The following is a 19,128-nucleotide window of genomic DNA, read 5'->3' on the forward strand; positions in this document are numbered from 1 at the left end:
CAGGGGGAACAGTGATTTATCCCAATTTATATTTAATTGGGAGAGGAAGAAGGGAACTCAACGGCTTTGCCAGGAAAAGGCCACAGGGAGCACGTAAGCATCTACTGACTTCAGATCATATGTGAGGCACCGCTGCACCGTCTGCCTGAAGCACAGGACAGGAGCCTGAGGGAAGCAACTGACCTGCAGGACAATGGGAAGCTGCTCTGGGGGGCTCCTGTTTTCCACACCCATTGTGAGCCACACCTGGAACGCTGTCAGCTGCTCAGCAAAGAATGGGCTGTGCTGTGGGAAAAGCAAAAGCGCTGGTTAGGGAGGCAGGCTTTTGTACAGTACCCTCACCCCTCAGTCCTGACAGGGCAGTAACCATGAGGGACAAAGCTGAAGGGAACAGGTCTTACAGGCTTTGTCAACACCTGGACAGGAGGGAGAGGAAGTGTGAGGCTTGTGGCCTGAGCACTTGGGTGATACATTCCTGTCAGCAAGCAGGGAAGCTGTGGCAACAGGAAGCTGGGTGCACACTGTGCATATGGCGCCCTCATGCCCTCGAGTGAAGATGAACACATGGGTAGCTGCCTTTTGGCCAGAGAGAGGAATCTACAACTATTGCTACAGATTTTGTTTCTTCCTTTTTAAAATTTTATTTTTTACTGTGTGTGTGTGAAAAAGAGAGAGTGTGAGTGACTGAATGAGAAAGAGAGAGAGAGAGAGAGAGAGAGAGAGAGAGAGAGAGCTCAAGTTATAGGCAGTTGTAAGCCACCCAAGGTGAGTACTAGACTCAAGTAATTGGACTCAAGTCTTCTGCAAGAGTAACACACTATTTGCAAGAACACTAGGCTCATCTTAAGCACTGAACCAACTCTCTAGCACCATCATTTCTTTACTATTACTAGTCTTATTGTTTTGAGAAACAGGGTTTCCCTGAATAGCCACACTTGACTGGAGCTCACCACCCTCCTTCTTCAGCTTCCAGAGCACTGAGATTACCGGTGTGCACCACGTTTGGCCTGATTACTTTTGGAAGTCGAGCTTTAGAGAAGGCACCCGGGACTGAGTTGGGCCTCTAATACTTAGAGGCCAAAGAGACAGGTAGAATGTGCCAAGAAAACTGTGAAGGGAATCGTCTTGGAGAGAAAGCAGGATTCTATGCGGCTTTGGAAGGCAGATTAGTGATGTACTCAGCCGTGCTTTAGCGTGACATGAATCAAGCAGGACTGAGATTATGACCCAGCTATGGGTTACTTCAGAGACACAGAGGTCATCCCAAATACTAGCAACTGTCCTGGATACAGCAAGCCTAGCTGGACAGAACAACAACAGGGGGAAAGGACCGAGAAGAGAGCAGGTGAAGACTCCAGTAGGGATTCACCACGGAAGGAGACAGCTGCAGTGGGAGGACAGGCAGGCGCTGTGTGTGAAGAGAAAAGCAGAGCAGGAAGAGCATGGAGGGTTGGGAGGAAATATAAACACTGATGGAAAAGGAACCAGGCAAGGGACTGGAAATGGAGGGAGGGGCACAGCAGGAAGCTGGCACTGCAGGGAAAGAGAAGGGGCAAAGCAGGCTGCAAGGCAGTGCTCAGATGCAGGTGAGAAGCTCTGGGCTTTCTCGCCTGCTTTGTTTCTGAGGGGACCGTGCAGCAGACCTGGGGGGTGGGGGAGAGTTATGTGGGAACGGCAGAGGAGCGGGAGGAGCTGAGGGCCTGTCTGAAGTCACACTGTGCTCTAGCTTCTAAGGCCCCATAAGCCATAGCTGCATGGGTGTGGGCAAGGTGGACAAGGGAGCGAAGGTAATACAGGGTGTACCCCAACAACTCAGTGCCTGACCGTAGGGTAGGGCTTGGGCTTTCTGGCCAGCATGGAGACTCATGGAGTCAGAGTCCTGGAGGATCATCAGAAAGGCTGGTAGGGAGCCACCAAGGTCCCTTTGCTCCCACACTAAGGTTACCAGTAATGATATGTGACCCACAGGAATGGGTGGCTTGGACGGGAAGGTGACAACAGGACGGGAAGACTGTGAAGTAAGAGGCCAGTGGCCTGTGCAGTTTCCAACTCTGTGTGTCACCCTTGCTGTCATACAGTTAAAAATCCAGCAGTGTCTTGGTCCCATGCACTCTTTTCTTTTGCCTGAGGGAGAAGGCAGCACCTGTAAGAGGTGTACCTGTGAGCCTGAGAGTTAGGGAAACTGCTGTGCCTCCAACTTGGAGCACACCTTCTCTGAGAAGCCCATTGGAGCCTGGGTCCCACAGTAAAGGCCCAGTCACACGAGGGTCCTGAAGTTCACCTGTCATTTAGAAAGGCACAGGGGCCCTGTGACATCAGCTCACACAAAAAATGTTACATCTGGGGCAACCTATGATGCTGGAGAGGTTTTCTCATTTTCAAGTAGGAATCATTCACCAATCCTTTAAAATCTCATTATGTGCCTTTGTCCCCACAACCCACGAGATCCCTGTGCTCGCCTGTGAATGAGAACCATGCTCTCTCCAGTCAGCTTCTGTTTATGGACTGTCATGATGTCCACTGGTGGAGTGACTATTCCAAGCAAAGAGACAGCAATTCCCGATTCAGCCAGGTGTGGTAACATGTGCTTGTAATCCCAGCACGGGGAGGCAAAGGCAGGAGATGCCAGCTTGGTTTACACAGTGAGCTCTAGGCTACCAGGGTTACACAGCAAGACCCTTTCTACAAACAAACAACTCGCAACTCCCTCACCTAAACTGGAGCAGAGAAGAAAAGCACACCTGTGCTGGCTGTGGGGCTAAAGCCAAGGAGAAAACATTGGCTCAGGATGGCATGAGGTGGCCCACAGGAGGACTCAGAGCTGGCGTCTAGGCTAAGCCTCTCAGGTGACCTTGTCAGCAGACCAGAAGGGAACAACCAGGGAAGACTGAGGCTCTGAGGCATGTAGCTGTAAGCACGCGGCCTGTCTTCTAGGACAGACTGCATACAAGCTGCTCTGGTGGGTCCCATGAACAAAGGCTTGCAGAGCTCTGCTCAGTGGAGGAGCTGATCAAGCCATGTCAGTGCCATGGTTACTGTCACCATGCTGGCCATGGCCCTCTTCTGCTCTCCCTCTGCTGGGCCTGATGACCTGAGCCTGGGGGTCTTGCCACTTGAGTCTGCTCAGTGAGGACACGATGGCTCCACCAAGAATGTCTACAGAGCGTGCAGAGTGTTTCTATTTCCGCCAGTATCCCAGGCTTCTGATGGCCAGTACCTTCCTCCTGGCCCCTCTTCCTACCTTGATTAACACCAATTTCAATGTGGCTATAATTCCTTACTATCTGTCATTTCTAACTGTTAATTCTGAAGACTTGCATGCACACCAGGCTTCCTTCCAGTCTGAAAACAAGGCTTTAAGATGAGTCCAGTAAACTGTAGGCCAACTATCATAGCAAAGATGTGAATTTGGTCAAGCTGACATACAAAACTACTTGTAAACAACACGCTTACAAAACATCAACAATAACAGGGGGCTGGAGAGATGGCTCAGAAGTTAAGAGCACTGGCTGATCTTCCAGAGGTCCTGAGTTCAATTCCTAGCAACCACATAAGGGTTCACAACCATCTATAGTGAGATCTGGTGCCCTCTTCTGGCATGCAGGCATATATGCAGGCAGAACACTATATACATAATAAACCTTTAAAAACAACAAAACACAACAGGATTTAGCTGTGTTGATTAAACAATGAAAAGATTCAGTAATCTACAGATGTCAGCATTCCCCAACTCAATGTATGACCGGCTTTCCCTTTGTCTCAAGCTGCAGAGCCCGTGGGCCTGGGTCAGTGAGCACTAACTCAGGATCACAAACTGACCCTCAAAACATACACTGGTCAGGAGATGGGAAAACATGTTGGAGCATGTAGACACTATTACTTTCTTCTGTGGAAAGAGCTTACAGAACATATCAAAAGTGTACTGCTGGTGGAAGTAGTCAGAACAAAAAGCACACTCCATAGAGGACTCAAGCATGGCAGTGGATAGGCAAAGGCTCCAAAGGGAAGGAGCCTCTTCTGACTACTTGGTGTGGGGGCTGGGTATGAGAGTATGTTAAGCTGGTAAGGACACACCAAGCCATATGTTTATGATACATATGGCTTTTATGTATTCTATATATTCAAAACAGTGGAAAGATAAAATAAGAAAAAGCTAGAGCGTGGTCCAGCTGCCTACCCCTACATCTCAATGCTCCCTTAACGCAGAATACTGATTTCATGAGGTTATTAGAGATAACGTAGTGAGATCCTTGGCAACGATACCTGGCCCTGGAACATGAGTGCTCAGTCTGAGTGGAACACAACACAAAGTGTGCTATCCAGGGAGCTGAGTTCTCATCTCCTAAGCAGAGGAAAGCCAAGATCTAAAGAAAAAAAGACTTAAGTCTGGGCTAAGATATGGTGTTTAGAGACAGGGTTTCCCTGTGCAGACCATGCTGGCCTTGAACTCAGAGATCTGCCTGCTGAGATAAAGGTGTGTGCCACCACCCAGGGAGATGAGCACAAGATGAAAGTCTTCACGGCTCTTCCAGATATCCATCTGTACCAAAGAGGCAGAGAGCACAGGCCCCTAGAGCCATTCTGCTTTGCACGGAGGGTAAGGCACAGAGGTGGAGGCAGCTGCCATATCTGCCACGAGCCAGGCGTCATCCTCTATGGAGGTCTGTGCCTCTGAAGGAGACTTGTCCCTACATTAAACAGTTTAGGGAAAAGAGGCACACAGGCTTTCCGTTTGGAAACTGAGCAGCGGATGCTACACACCCCAGGGAGAGACAAGACAAAACAAAACTATTTTATATCTTCACATAACATATACCTTCATACCTGCAGATACTCAGGGTAGGGTTCTAGAACACACAGATACACAGACACACAGAGACAGAGACAAACACACACACACTCAGGCTGGAGGCACAGGGAGACACTGCATGAAAACCAACATTAGAGCTCAGTGAGTGGTGGGGGCATGGCTACAGGCTCTACAGTCCTTCCAACTTTGCTCTAGGCTTGAAACAAGCACCCAAGAGTAGAGCAATACCGACAAAAAGGACTAAGAGACGCCATCATTTCAACCTCAGGGCACATCTGGGGAGCTAGCATAGCCTACACACAGCAAGAGTGCAGTGTGCTAGTGTGTACAGAGCCCAGGACTGACGCTAGCAGGGTACTCACAGGTGGTGATGACACACACTGAAGGAGAAAACGCCCAAGTTGAGAACAAAGTCCTGCAGGCTAAGGTCCTCCAGTCCCGGCTCACTTGTCAGTCATCAGTTCTCCCTGGGCAGTGGCCCATCTGAGAACATGCGAGGGCCTATCATGTGTGCAGATTCTGCGAGCATCACTAAGCACCTTGGTGACGCCAACTCATAGCCCCTTGAACTGGGTTTTCCCAGGATCCCTCACTGATCCACAGAACACTGTCTGGCTCTTGGCAAGAGGTCCAATGACCTCTTGAGTAGTGTGAGATAGATCCTGTGTTGCTGACAGACCCTGGGGAGGGGTCTCCCTGAAGTGGGGACTCACCCTGAAGGCAGTGCCCTCCTCGATGATGGTTGGCAGCTGAGAGAGGCAAATGTCCACAGCAAGGTCCCAGGCCTGCCTGGGGAGAGAACAGAGGTACCCACGGGATTAGTGAAGCAGCCTTGGCATGAGGCCTTCACGAGGATGAAAGCAGGGCCAATTTGGGGACAGCACCCTTCAGGGGGGAAGGGCTGTTGGAGGTCTTCAGAGCTGAGCAGGAGGCACAATCACCCAGGAAGTCTGGAAAGAAGGGATGTGGGTGGGTGCTGTGGCTTAGTCTACCTGCCCAGAGTGGCATGCCTCTCTTTAGAACTCTCGCTCCACTATAGTGCTTCTTGACTCCACCATGAGCCCCTAACATACAACCTGCTGGGGTTCCTGTGGTGGCTGACTAGGGTGGTCAGCCTGGCTGTGGACCTGCTGGGGTCCCTGTGGTGGCTGACTAGGGTGGTCAGCCTGGCTGTGGACCTGCTGGGGTTCCTGTGGTGGCTGACTAGGGTGGTCAGCCTGGCTGTGGACCTGCTGGGGCTCCTGTGGGGCTGACTAGGGCGGTCAGCCTGGCTGTGGACCTGCTGGGGTCCCTGTGGGGCTGACTAGGGTGGTCAGCCTGGCTGTGGACCTGCTGGGGTCCCTGTGGGGCTGACTAGGGCGGTCAGCCTGGCTGTGGACCTGCTGGGGTTCCTGTGGGGCTGACTAGGGCGGTCAGCCTGGCTGTGGACCTGCTGGGGTCCCTGTGGGGCTGACTAGGGTGGTCAGCCTGGCTGTGGACCTGCTGGGGCTCCTGTGGGGCTGACTAGGGCGGTCAGCCTAGCTGTGGACCTGCTGGGGTTCCTGTGGGGCTGACTAGGGTGGTCAGCCTGGCTGTGGACCTGCGGCCCCAGAAGGCCCGGGGTGTCAATGTGCCCCACACCCTGTGCTGGCAGACGATTAGGCCCCAGCATCCTCTTGCCTGTATGGCTGGGACCTGGCCTGGGTCCAGGAAGCTAGGGCTGTGTTGGTGGCCCTAAGCTAAAAGAGAACAGGCCCTCTGGTGGGTAGGTTTGGCCATCCTCAGCCTTTCATGGCACCAGGTACTCCTCAGCACTCTGACAGTGGGCTGACATGCCCCTGACAACACATCTTGTGCTCACCCGACAGCGCCCTCTGCGGCCCCACCAGGTGACGCCCACTCCCTGCTGTGGCTTCCAGCCCGTCCTCGGACTATTCTCCTGGTGCTCGAAGGCTCCGAGAGCGCAGGATGATTTATGCAGCTTCATAAACACTTCCTCTTACATAATGGGGAGACTCGGGGACTCAGTGTCTGGGAGCAGGCTGGCTGCACTTACATAAGGCTTTCTGCCAGGTGCCCCTCCCCCCATGTTTCTTCTGAAGGGCTGAGGACAGCAGCGCTCTGGGCTGGGGCTACACAGGCCAGTGCGTTCAAAAGCAGGGTTTTGATCTTGGCCTGGGTGTATAACTGAGTATAATTTTATTGATTTCTTATAGTTTTAAACTTTGAACTATCTTCAGACTTAGAGGAAAGACCAACAGCACAGTTTCCCCACGAGTGTGGAGCCAAGTGAACACCTGTGAACACTCACCACGAGGTGCTATTGTTTGCCCCCGAGTTACATGGCTCCCACACACCTGTCTTCCTGATGCTGCTGCCCATGGTCACACAGGAAGGTGCCAGGAGTAAGTAGTGTACCACAGCCCGGGTTCAGACTAACTGGGTGTGGGTTCCAGGTCCTCCACCCTCCTGTGCACAGCTTCAGCAATCAGGCCCCCCCGGTTCCCTGAGAGCGTCACAGAGCTGATGCAGGGCGGGCCTCCCTGCGCAGGCAGGCCTTCCCTCTGGTGGGGTGGGCCTCCTCCAGCTACACAGAGCTTCAGGGAACCTTGGCACCTGTGGGGCTCATGAGACCTAACCTGCTGTTCTTTCCTCTTGACTGAGTATTGATACTTTTTATTATCCCTATGACCAAATACCTGACAAAAAGCATTTCGGGGGAGGATGGATTATTTTGGGTCACAGTTTGGGGTTTTCCATCTATCTGTAACAGCTGGCCAAGTGGAAAATGGAGAGGAACAGTGGTTGTACAAAGAGAGCCAAGCATGTCATGACTAGTGACAACCCAGATCCTGTAAGTCTTAGGATCACAGTAGGGTATGTGCGAGCCCCAAGATTTCAGGGTGACCTGGTGTTGGAGTGGGACTGCAGGGCGGCCTGGCCAGACCAGGGGTCCGCCAGGCTCTTCAGTTTCTAGTGGTTGCATTAAAAGGTGGCCATAGTGGCGTCCCGGGAGTGCCGCACTTAATCATTCCTTGGTGTAGATGGCTACACTTCCTAGCAATAGCACCACTGCCTACAGAGTGGTTGCACGAGCACCTGGGAACATGGCTTCCCTGTCATAACGCCTCGTCATGTGTGGTCCTCATGCACTCTAAGGAGCTCTCCCTGGGCCTCCTCTTCTGGCACCTCAGGTGGCTATCTCCGCAGAGCTGGCATGCTTCTCTCACTTCGTCTTCTCTGCATGTGCATGGAAGTATGGCAGTCAGTGATACCTCTAAGTGCCATTTAAAACAGACCTTTCTTGGTGACTCCTGACCCTGGTTCCATCACTGAGCCAGGAGTCATGTCTCAAGTACAGACTATAGTATACTTCCTAGGCAGTTTCTGGAGTCCCCAGCTTGGGCCACAGTCTTACTAGGCATCCCTCACAACCCCAGGCCCTCTGTACCTTCCTCCTGGCCCCTCTGTGTCTACAAGAATGCCACACCACAGGCCCTGTTCTCACTCCCATTCTGACTGCCTTTGCAGAGATCGTCAGTACTCCAAGGCCTGTGTTCCACCATTAGAAGAGAACAGAGCCTGGTGGTTTCTGCAACTAACCACATATGTCAGACTGCTTGTGGGTACCCGTAATGCAGGTCTTTAACACAGACAGGTGTTAAACTCAGCGGGTCTGGGGTTATACTTCCACATGGGCCCTGTCTTTTCACGAACCAGCCTCACTATCTTGAAGTAAAAACTGGTGATCTCTTCCTCATGAGGTTCCCATGGGACCTTGAGATAAGGAAAAGGCCTTGGCTGAATTACACAGTCAGAAAGGCACAGCACTTGACATGAGCTCTAAGCGGAAGCTTTGCACACAGCCACATGTATGTTGATTTCCCTCATCTTAGGCAGATTTTGTTTCTGGAATAGCAATCTCTTCTCCCTAGTAATTTCCTGGGAGACTCAAAGCTTCTTGGTTTTTCTATTTAGACTAATGAGACTGCATGCTGGAAGGTAAGGGGGCTCATTTTCTCTATGTCTTAATAAAGGACCAAGACAAGAATGGAAACATTTAAAATTCAGAAAGACAGACTTAAGATGAAAGAAAAAATTACTCCTTTTGTATCTATCCCTCCCCCCGCCGCCAAATGGACTCTTTCTGTATACACTGCCCCTCCCTGCCCACAAACCTCACTCCCATGCAGCCCTTCCCTGCTGACAGAATTAAGAGGCAATCAGGAGATAATCAAAAGTGGCTCCAACTTTGGGCAATAAATAGCTCCCAGATGCTCAATAAACCCCAACCGCAAGCAAATGGGTGCTCGGCAGCATCAGGGGAGACATATACTCTTTGTTGAGACAGAAGCAAAGTCAATTATTGCAATTAAACTCTATAAAGATGCCTTGAATTTAATCAAATGAAAAGTTTCAATTTCAGGAGTTAGAAGAGTAGAAATTAGGGGGAGGTGGAGACGGGAAGTAGGCAGTGTCTGGCAGCTGCCTGACTTGACCAGCTGGAGCCGGAATGGGTGCTTTTTGACCTATGCAGAGGTGACGCGCACACATCCATGAGCTGGTGGCTCAGCTGTCGTGCAGCCGTGCCATCATAATCTCAGGCAGACACATTCTAACCCACACATATTTGACCCTGCTTGGGGTGACTGCTCCTGCTGGGCTGTGCCCCCATATAGTTCCCACCTCTGGGAGAACCGAATCCACCACATAGTTCCTTCAACAGAATAGTGGCTCCAGGACTTTCCACTTGTGTGAAGGGCTTGATGGAGACAGATAAAATGAGACAAAGCCAACAAAGGGAGGATGGCTTAAGGCAAAGGGACAGTCCAGAGTAGCTGTGAGGGATACAGAGAAGAAAAGGCCGTTCAAGACGCCAAAGAGGACACCTGATGAAGAACACCCAAGGCCACTGGCAGACAGCTCTAAGACAGCTCCTCCAACAGAGGCGCCTCGATCCTGTGCCGGCTCACTGGGCTGACATGGAACGAAGACAGGCGCTCTCACAGCGGAGAGCACGCTGGGCAACCTGAGCACCCTCTCTGGGCCAGAGCAGACAACTTCAGCAATTCTCATCAAACTGTAAAATTAGTAACAGTCTCCTCCTTAGCAGAACAACGGCCCTCTGATGGACACAAGCATCAGTTGATTAAAGCTGGCTGCATTTTTCTCAGCTACAATTCAATCAATCTTGTGTTCTTAAACTGGGAGTCTCAGGTATGGACAAGCGTCAACATCCGTGCAGCACCCGGGGGAGAGCAGAAGTTGGGAGGAGTCAAGGGGCATCCGCACAGGCTCCCAAGGGCAGGGTCTAAGACTCTGAATGAGAGAGGCGGGGCTGAGGTGGTGGGGCAGGCTGGAGAGGTAGAGGATGAGCCCAGCCCACCTGAACAGGGCTCCCTCCCCACACAGAAAGGAGCGGGGGACTTCCTAAGCTGGTGGGTGAGTCACCATCAGGAAGAGCCTGGGTTTTCAGGACACTGGCCTAGGATGGCAAGCACCCAGGCAGTGGGTTGGAGGAAAGCCTTCCGAGCTAGCGTGGGCTCCACCTGCACTGATCAATCAGAGCAAAAAGCACAGGTTATTACCGCAGAGAAATGCAAGGTTTCAGGACCCCTGAAATTGAGAGTGAAGGAGAACGACTCCCTGATGGCTTTGCATCAAAAATTAAACAGGAAACGGGCTCTGAGTATTTCATCATCCCCAACTCTGCCCCCTCGCCTCTGAGGCAGAGTGTCAATGTACACTGCTTATGGTTTAGGAGGCAGAGTGTAAATGTATATTGCTTATGGGTTGGCCTTGGTTTTTGTTAGGCTTTGTCGCCTTCCCCCACTAGAAACACAGCCTCTCCATCACCACCCAAGGATATAATAACCAGATTTTAAATTATTTATTCCAAAAGCTCGTTCCTGCCTATTTTCCTGTGCGTTCCCCGGGGATGTGTGTGCCACCATCTATTTATGAGGGAGCACCAGCCCTGAGCACTATGGGAAGAATTTCATCACCTGGGGTGGCAGGTGGCAGAACCGAGGACCCACCAGTCATTCTTCAGTGGCGTGGCCCAGGCACGGCCTGGCAAGAAGCTCAGCTCTGCAGTAGCCTGGCCCTCAGGTGCAGCTGCGGAGTTTTACAGGTGGGTGCGGCTCTCCACCTCTTTTTCTCACCAACCTTCAAGGGGCAAGATTTGGGTCAGGACAGGGCATAGCACTAAACACTCAGCCTCAAAGAAGGGCAGCTGTCACCAGGGGCAGAGGCAGTGATAATCCTGTCCCACAGGTCCTTCCTGTGCCCCAGAATGTGGCCAGGCAGCTCGGGAGATGTATGGGATGGTGGGTCTACAGGAGAGGAAGGCTTGAGAACCATCTAGCCTATGCTATGGCACAAACTCAGGGGGAAGGCCAGTATGTAAAGCTGCTGTATTCCGGGAGCTTGGACACCCAGCTCATTCTAGAGGAAGGTAAATAAATCATCTGACCAAGAGGGTCTCTCAAAGGTGGCTCTGCTGCACACACTAGATAGCAAGTTAAAAGTGCTTTTGCCAGGGACCAATGTCTTTCTTTTTTCTGGGCATAAATGTGCTCACATTTTCTGGGCATAAATGTCACTGACAAGACTGAATGGCTTCCTTCTTCTTGGTATACCTGGGATCATGGTTGTCTGGCCTGACTTCTCATTCAGTTTGGTCTAAGCAAACCATGCTGAGCACAGGAAAACCCGTACTTTGGGGAAGGGTGCTTGTGCCTCAAGACACAATCCTACTCCTACAACCCCCCTCTAACTACGTCAAGCTATTATGTTTTTTGTTTGTTTGTTTAGCCTTCCAGAAGGTTCTTTCATGCTTAGACTTCTAGATTCACTGACAGTTCAGAGACCAGGGCGATTAGTTGGTGAGAACTATGCTGGAATGTAGACCCTCCAGCTGAGCATTCAGAGAGAGTCTGGAACAACAGACTTACCACCAGATAGCTCAGTAGTAGTGTTTCTTAGTGGCAAATGCTGAGAAGTCACCCCAGTGCACACGGGCTGGGCATGAAGTAGTGTAGAGACCAATCTCCGGGAAGTGCAAGTACAATGCCCAAGGCCCAAGAAAGAGGTGACAGTCACTCCCCATGCCGCATAGCCCCCTAGGCCAGAAATGCATGAGGTGGGCCAAGGAGAGCAGAGAGCCTTTCAGAGATAGAGTTTGTTGTGAGCCTCTGACATCCAGTAACATCCCAGAATGAAAGACCATCCAAGGCAGCCTGGCCGGCAAGCCACACTGGGAATTGAGGCAGCAGGCAAGGAGATTATGTTTCACTGTCAGAGGGTACTGTCAAAACAGCACTTAGACAGAAGGCCTGGCGGAGAAGACTACTAATCATTCAACAAGCTCCTCTGAAGGTTGGGGGTACTTGGTGACTTAGTTTGGCGGCAAGCAAACTTGGGTTGGGGGCACCGGGGCCAAGCAGAGATGAGTGAGTCAGCTCTCTGCTGAGGTTAGGCTCACCTCAAAGCCCTGCAGCTGCCTTACCCCATGAAATCAGGAGACTGCTAAGCCCTGCTCAGTGCATCTCTGCTGGGCTGGCTCTGCCAATTAAAGGCACCAGCCTGTCCCCAACATCATGCAGTCTCTCCCCTGGAGACTGAAGAAAATCTCAATGCTGGCCACTGGTCAAAGTGGCTTCACCGTGTAATTTCCAGCCCAGGATGGGACTGACTAGTGTTTACTTTCCAATTCCACTCATGCTAGCACTGTTATTACTGAAAACCTCCCCAGAGAACATGTGTCAGAGGCAAGAAATTCTCCTCCATGAAATCATGCCTCACTGTCTTCTGTAACAAGAACCCTTCAAATGTACTTATTTGGCACTTTGCAGCATAGAAACAGGAGCCATGATGTTAGGCAGAAGATTTCTAGTTGAAGAGGACTTTCAGACACTGTCCAGACTGCACGGGCTCAGGCAAAAGGTAGCTGGCTGAGCCACTGGTGACACCTTCTTGTCACTGCACATAGCTACGTCAGGCCCAGGGATGCTACTGTGTGCGGTCATGGGCACCTGAAGCCTGTGTCTGGCACTCTCAGTCTGTGAGCCACATGTAGGCAGGCTATGGACATGGTATAATCTCAAAATGTTTTAAAGAATACTGTTTTAGATCTCAACAGAAAGAAAATAAGAGCTGGGCATGGTAGTGCACGCCTGTAATTCCAGCAATCAGGGAAGCAACGGCCTGAACTTTGTGAGTTCAAGGCCAGCCTGGTCTACAAAGCAAGCCCAGGACAGCCAAGCCTACAAAAAGAAACCTTGTCTTAAAATAAAAAAAAATAAAAAAAAAAAAAAATCAGATGATGATCATCAGCCAAACACTGATGTTTGGCTACCAAAAACTGAATGGTGGATTGGTTTTTGTGGCAGGGTTAATTTGATGCTGTGGGCTGCTGAGGACTTGGTCACAGGACCTGCTCTTGCCATGTCTCAGGTCTACAGTTCTTCTGGCTGTGCAGTTGCTCTGCTGGAAAGGTGTATTCCACGAATGCTCCTCCCCAGACTGTCAAATGGCCAGCTGCATTCCTTACTCCCTCCTCTCTTCTGAGCTCCATGGCAGATTACTGCTACAGGGTCCCAGCTCACACTTGGGTCAGCCACATGGCATCTGTACCCCATATCCACATATAGGATATACAGGCAATGAGTGAACTGGGGAAATAAATGGGGTGCTGAGACCCTTAATTCTGCTCAGATGATGAGTCTGCCACGCGCCTTGGGCAGTGTTCCTCATCACTGCATACTCCTTGACAAGCCACGCTTACCTTCCCTACCTCCAAGCGAGGAGTTATGAGAGAAAGAGCTCAGAGGCTCATCCACTGGTGATGCGCAGCCTCTGTCAGGCATCATTTCTCTTAACAGCCCACCCACATCACTTCTCCATGAAGCTGTTGTCTGTTTTACACGCACTCCTCTTCTCTGGCAACCATCTCACCTCCCGGCAGAACTGAGCAATGCAGGTCCTGGGGAGGCTGAGGCCTGGCCAGAATCATACTGACTCTCAGCTAGCAGGTACCGTGTGCCTTTGGACAAGTCACATCCTTCTGGAGACCCATCTTCTCAGAGTCAAAGTTAAGGAAATGACGTGCATGGCGGTGGGCAAGTGTGGTGAGGATCGGCGAGGCCTTGCATGCTAGACCTCAGAAGAGTCACAGGTGCTAAATAAATACCAGCCATTTTCTCCCTTACTTGGATGGCAGCTCTCTTGGCCCTAGACTCACAGCTGTCCACTGACTTCCCCAAAGATTCCAAGTCCTGTCAACACTCTGGCCTGTCATCACAACTGGCTAGTATATCTCTCAGTTAGTCCCTGCCTGACTCTTTGCCTAACCAACCATAGATCCCAAGTGGGGAGACAGGCTTTCTGTGGGCTGCACCCTCCTGACTCCCCAGTCACTTCCTCTGGCCCCAGAAGCTCACATGAGTCCTCCTTAGTGCATCTTTTAGGGAGCCAACTGAACGCCTGGGATATAGCCTAACAAGTACAAGGTCCTGGGTTCGACCCCTAACTCAAAAGACAACAGGCAAATGCTGTAAGACCAGAGTAACTTGACGGTGCTCCTCCTGAGCTAGGCCACCCCTGATTCATCAGGTAGTGTACAGTGATCTCTGCAGTAGGCTCCATCCTCCTGTGGTTTTGATCTCTGCAATTCTTTAAGGAACATCAAACAGACGCTGTCATCTCAGCAGATGGTCAGACGAGCAGCAGCAGCAGCAGCAGAGGGGAAGGGAGAGATGGACCACTGTCCTGACCACCTTAGCCTGGGCCTGGAAGCAACTACAGGACAGGAAACGGAAGCCCAATAGGATCTGAAGGCCCAGCCACACACAGGCTGTAGGAGCATGAGAAAGGAGCACCCCAGTCTACTTCCTATATTGGATGCCCGCCTGTAGCAGCTTAGGACCTGTCAGACCTTGTCCCATAGCTTGTCTTCTGCGTGGTGGGTCTCCCTGCTGTTGTCATTTTGCTGAAAGGCTAGGCTTCTTCATAGATGCCAGGCACCAGGAAGGCAGGGCACTACCATCCTGATCGGTTTGGCATTGACTGATTCTTGAAGGGTACGTCCAGCCAATCTCAGCAGACCGTTCCAGTGAAATCCTGCTTGAGGCTGGTGCTTCACCGGCTGTGCAGGGCCGTACGCGGAACCTTGTCCACTGGACGTGAACTAACAGCCAACTGGGGTTTTTAACGAGCCCTTCCACATCATTTGAAAAATATCACGAGATCAAGTCTAGGGACTAAACCTTAGGGAACTTGTTATTTGTGCTTTTATCATGCAAAGAAATGCCCCATTATTTCTTGTTTGTTTCTAAGTTTCATTTTATGATTTTCAAATAATGCCTTAACTATAATGATTCAATTAAAAGAAAAACACAGCACTTACTGTTTCAAAGGAATAGGAAATCTCCAAAGAGGCCTTTAATTTCAAAGGAATCTCCAACAGTTTTTAAGAGGTGAGTGTCACTGCGGTCCTGTCTGAAGCCTGCTGTGACTCTCTTCAGCCTTTTCTGTGCATGACAGAGACTTTGGCATGGAGAGCAGTTGTACTGTGGACACATGCAGTGTCATTTAATGTGTTATTTAACATATATTTTATATAACAATATGAGAGAGGTAGACACAGAGAGGCGGAGACTAGACCCCCTTTACCCCACTGTACTAGGCTGGGCTATCCTCACTTGGTACTTTTGTCAGGAGTGTCTAACACCACCAGCCTTTCTGAGGACCTTGCTTGTCTTAGTCCCTGTGTCTTTTTAGATGTGCTGAACTAGGCTCCTTTGCTGGATCACTGCTAGCTGCCGGGCAAAGTGGACTAGACAGAGAGAAGTGCAGGTGGGGAAGGCAGAAAGAGGTGAGGGTGGGCTCAGGAGCTCCAGGAAGTTACAAGGTGAAATAGAAAGAGTTGGGCAGGGGTCAGGGTCAGGGACCATGACCAGCAATATTACAGTTAAGGGCGAGGTCTCAAATCAGTGGTTCTGGTGCCTGGCACGAAGGAGAGAAAACACCAAGATGACTAACCAGTCTCCTGAACAGGCATTTTCAGCTCCTGGTCACTTCCAACTGTCTAGCCAGGGGAAAGAATTTTGGGTTATTATCTAGCAGGAGGGTGGAGCTGGCTGAAAGATAGGCATAAGGAACTGGCACATGGGTTCTGGAGTTGACACACTGTCCCTCTGGTGGCATCAGCAGGCAGCCATGCTATGTGCTACTCTTTGATCTACAAGACTCTCTCCTGCTTCCTTTACTCCTTCCCTCTGTACCCAGATACCCACAGCCTCCAGCTGTGAATCTTCAGCAGCTAGGAAACGTTTTTTGCCTTGCAAGATACTCCTTATAACTTAGAATCGAATGGGAATCCCCAAACCCTTTCCTACTACCATAACCTGACCCACCCCTAGGTACAGCAGGAGCTGACCAGGAAAACAGGGTCAGCTGGTAAAGATGGGGCTATCTGCTCATTTGGCCGGGGTGTCTACATCCTTGCTGGTGGAGTTGCGGAAGGGCCATGAGGACTTCCTAGGAAGATGATGGGATCTCTAGTTCACAGTGGACTTGAGCCTGGAGGACCTGCCCCCATAATTTAGATATAGTGATATGCGATGCTCTGAGCAAGCAAGCCATGGTGGCACTACTGTGCGACTGTAGGCCATGATGACCTACTCAGCTCTCTCTGACTCTCAAACTTTTGTGCATGGATGATGGAGAGACAACCTCTTATTAACAGCATGTCCACCAGAAGAGCCTACAAGCCCTATATGGTTCTCGACACAGAACACTTTCTCCCAGTGGCAATACTTGTTTAAGCACATTTGTTTGTCAGGTCTCTGACTTCCTCCTTAAAAAGGACATCCTGGTTTGTTATGAGTTCTCCAGACTTTACTCTTTACAGTGGGATCTCATGATTAAGTAGTTTCCTCATGGTCCTATCAATGGCCTATGTTCACAATGTGGGCTTGGATGAAGGAAAAGGTTCTGCCACATAGAGCTCCAGGTCCCTCAGCTGATGGTATTCACATGTCCACTCTATCTGGGACCCTACATCTCTCCTCACTAGCTCAGAGCCGTCCAGCTGGGGTTGGGGGAAGGAAGTACCTGACTCCCTCCTCTTTTCCCTTGAGGTGAGGTGCTACCACAGAGAAGAGCCCCTCCTCCCAGCTCTGCTGCAGGACTCTCTCCACTGAATGTGGCCCCACCCAGCAGCACTGGATACAATCACTGTGATGCTAGGAAAGAAGATGCTTTCTAGAAGGAGAAATATGGAAGCTAGCATGTTAAATCTGTATGGGAGAAACTGAAGCACGCCCTTTGATCTATGGGGAACTTCCTAAGACAGGCACTGGAAGGGCCAGAGAGTTTTCAGTGTGAGGACCTGGACATTCTTATACCAGAAGTGCTCAGCATGCAGAGTCAAGGTGCCCACAGGATGAAGTTTTCCTTGCCCAGCGGTGGTTTCAGGGGTCCCTTCTCTACTGACTCCACACAAAGGGTAAGAGCTCACCCCTGCCTCTCATCCTATCTGTAAAGTTCCCTCTCCTCAGGGTGAGTGGAGGCCAGGGTTAGGAAAACTGCTCTGACCATCCTGCCCCACCTTGCTCCTCTCGTACCCTCCACCACCAAGGTGTGCGTGTGTGTGCGCTCTCATGTGCACACGTGTGGTCATTCAGTGTGAATGTGGAGCGCTCCTGGGTACTCTTCCACATCATTATCTGGAGCAAGGCCTCTTGGTCAAACTTGGGGGTTTCTACGAGGACTGCCTGGCCTCTCCACTTTCAGAGCCCGGAGCTGCAGCTGAGTGTCCACCCCCACTTAACATTTACTGGGCTTCTGAGCTCCAGCCACTTGCTTGCCGGGCAAGCACTCTAATCACTGAGCCATCTCCCCAGCCCTCCCTTTCCCTCCTTATAAAAAGTTTACAAAGGTCCTTTGCTCAGAGGAAACAGATGTAAGGAAGGTGGGTGTTCTGAGAATGTGTTCTCTCCCCAATGTTTACTGTACCTGTGCCCCAAACGGTCATTTACACGTGACATAGGCTTTTCTGAGAATGCTCTCTCTTCCCTTCTGCAGTGGACAGCAGAACAGGAAGGAAACCAACTGAGTGTGCCCTCTGCAGTCTGATGCACAGCTGCTTCTTCCCAGAGCCCACTTCCACTCTGGGTTCCAATTTTGTACTAACTTTGCTTTAAAGGATGCAGACTATGTGTTTTAACTTCTGTTGTTTACAGTCCATGTGAGTGCTGGCCGCTATACATTTTGGCTTCTCTTGCTTAAATAAGAATATTTAGTTTTGAGTGTTTAAAAGGCGGTGAGTTTACAAACTTCTTGCTTCTCTAGGATTGTAGTGGTGGGTGACAGCATGTGTGTGTCTTTTAAACACCTGGCCTTGCATCGCCGTACAGAGCTCCTCAGGCTCGAATAGCTCTCTCTTACTAATGTGAGTGAGGATATTCATCATTTCATTTCGGACCTTGTGTGGAGAGTGCTGCCAGCTGGACGTGGAATGTCCCACTGTTTGGGAGGTGCTGCCTAGAGAAAGAAAGAGCAACAGGGCATGCCCTGGGAGGGGGTACCGGCAGCCACGCACTGCCCTCCCTCCTGTCCTTCCAGCTACAATGAACAATTGCTCCCCCATGTGCTCCCTCCTCAAGTGCTGCCTCAAAACAGACCCGAAGGCAAGGCCGCCAAGAGACCACGGACAGACCCTCTGAAGCCACAACCCTCAGCAAAACTTTCTTCTACTTAAGCTTACTGTGTCGGTCATTCTGTCATGTGATGGGAAGTTAAGCCAGGTATGGCAGTGCTCATCTTTAATTTCCAGGACTCAGGGGGCAGAGGTCAGCAGATCTCTGTAATGCCAGCCAGCCAGCCAGGACTACCATAATGAGGCCTTGTTTCAAAAAAAAAAAAAAACGAAAGTAAAATAAATCTTAGGAGCTGGAGAGATGTTTTAGCAATTAAGAGCATGGCTGCTCTTCCAGAGGACCTGAGTTCAATTCCCAGCACCCATATGGCAGCTCACATGATCTGTAACTGTAGCCCCATGGGATCCACCCTCTTCTCACGTGCAGACCAAACACCCATATTAATAAAATACAAAAATAAATATTTTTAAAGAGTAATAGAGAGCTACATCAAATGTCTTCAGATAGGTTCAGATTCAGAATAAATTATTATTTTAAATTTTATTTGAATTTTATGTGTATGAGTATTTTCCCTGCATGTATGTATGTGTAGTGCCACAAGACACCAGAGAAGGTTCTAGGATCTTTCTGAACTGGAATTCTGGGCGGCTGTAAACTGCCAGTGGTGTTGGCTGG

General features: G+C 50.5%; 1 protein-coding gene across 3 annotated transcripts in view; it reads right to left on the reverse strand.

Annotated features, from left to right (window-relative positions):
• The window catches only part of Rptor (regulatory associated protein of MTOR complex 1), a 285,695-nt gene that overhangs the window by 82,248 nt on the left and 184,319 nt on the right, over positions 1-19,128 (reverse strand). For all 3 annotated transcript variants that reach the window (XM_021639555.2, XM_060386278.1, XM_021639564.2), the window contains 2 exons: positions 5,524-5,599; positions 184-285 (listed from right to left, as the gene is read on the reverse strand). In XM_021639555.2, the coding sequence (XP_021495230.1) occupies positions 184-285; positions 5,524-5,599 (178 nt within the window). The remainder of the gene's footprint in view (positions 1-183; positions 286-5,523; positions 5,600-19,128) is intronic.

The sequence above is a fragment of the Meriones unguiculatus genome, chromosome 7, assembly GCF_030254825.1.
Source record: "Meriones unguiculatus strain TT.TT164.6M chromosome 7, Bangor_MerUng_6.1, whole genome shotgun sequence".
NCBI classification, from domain to species: domain Eukaryota; kingdom Metazoa; phylum Chordata; class Mammalia; order Rodentia; family Muridae; genus Meriones; species Meriones unguiculatus.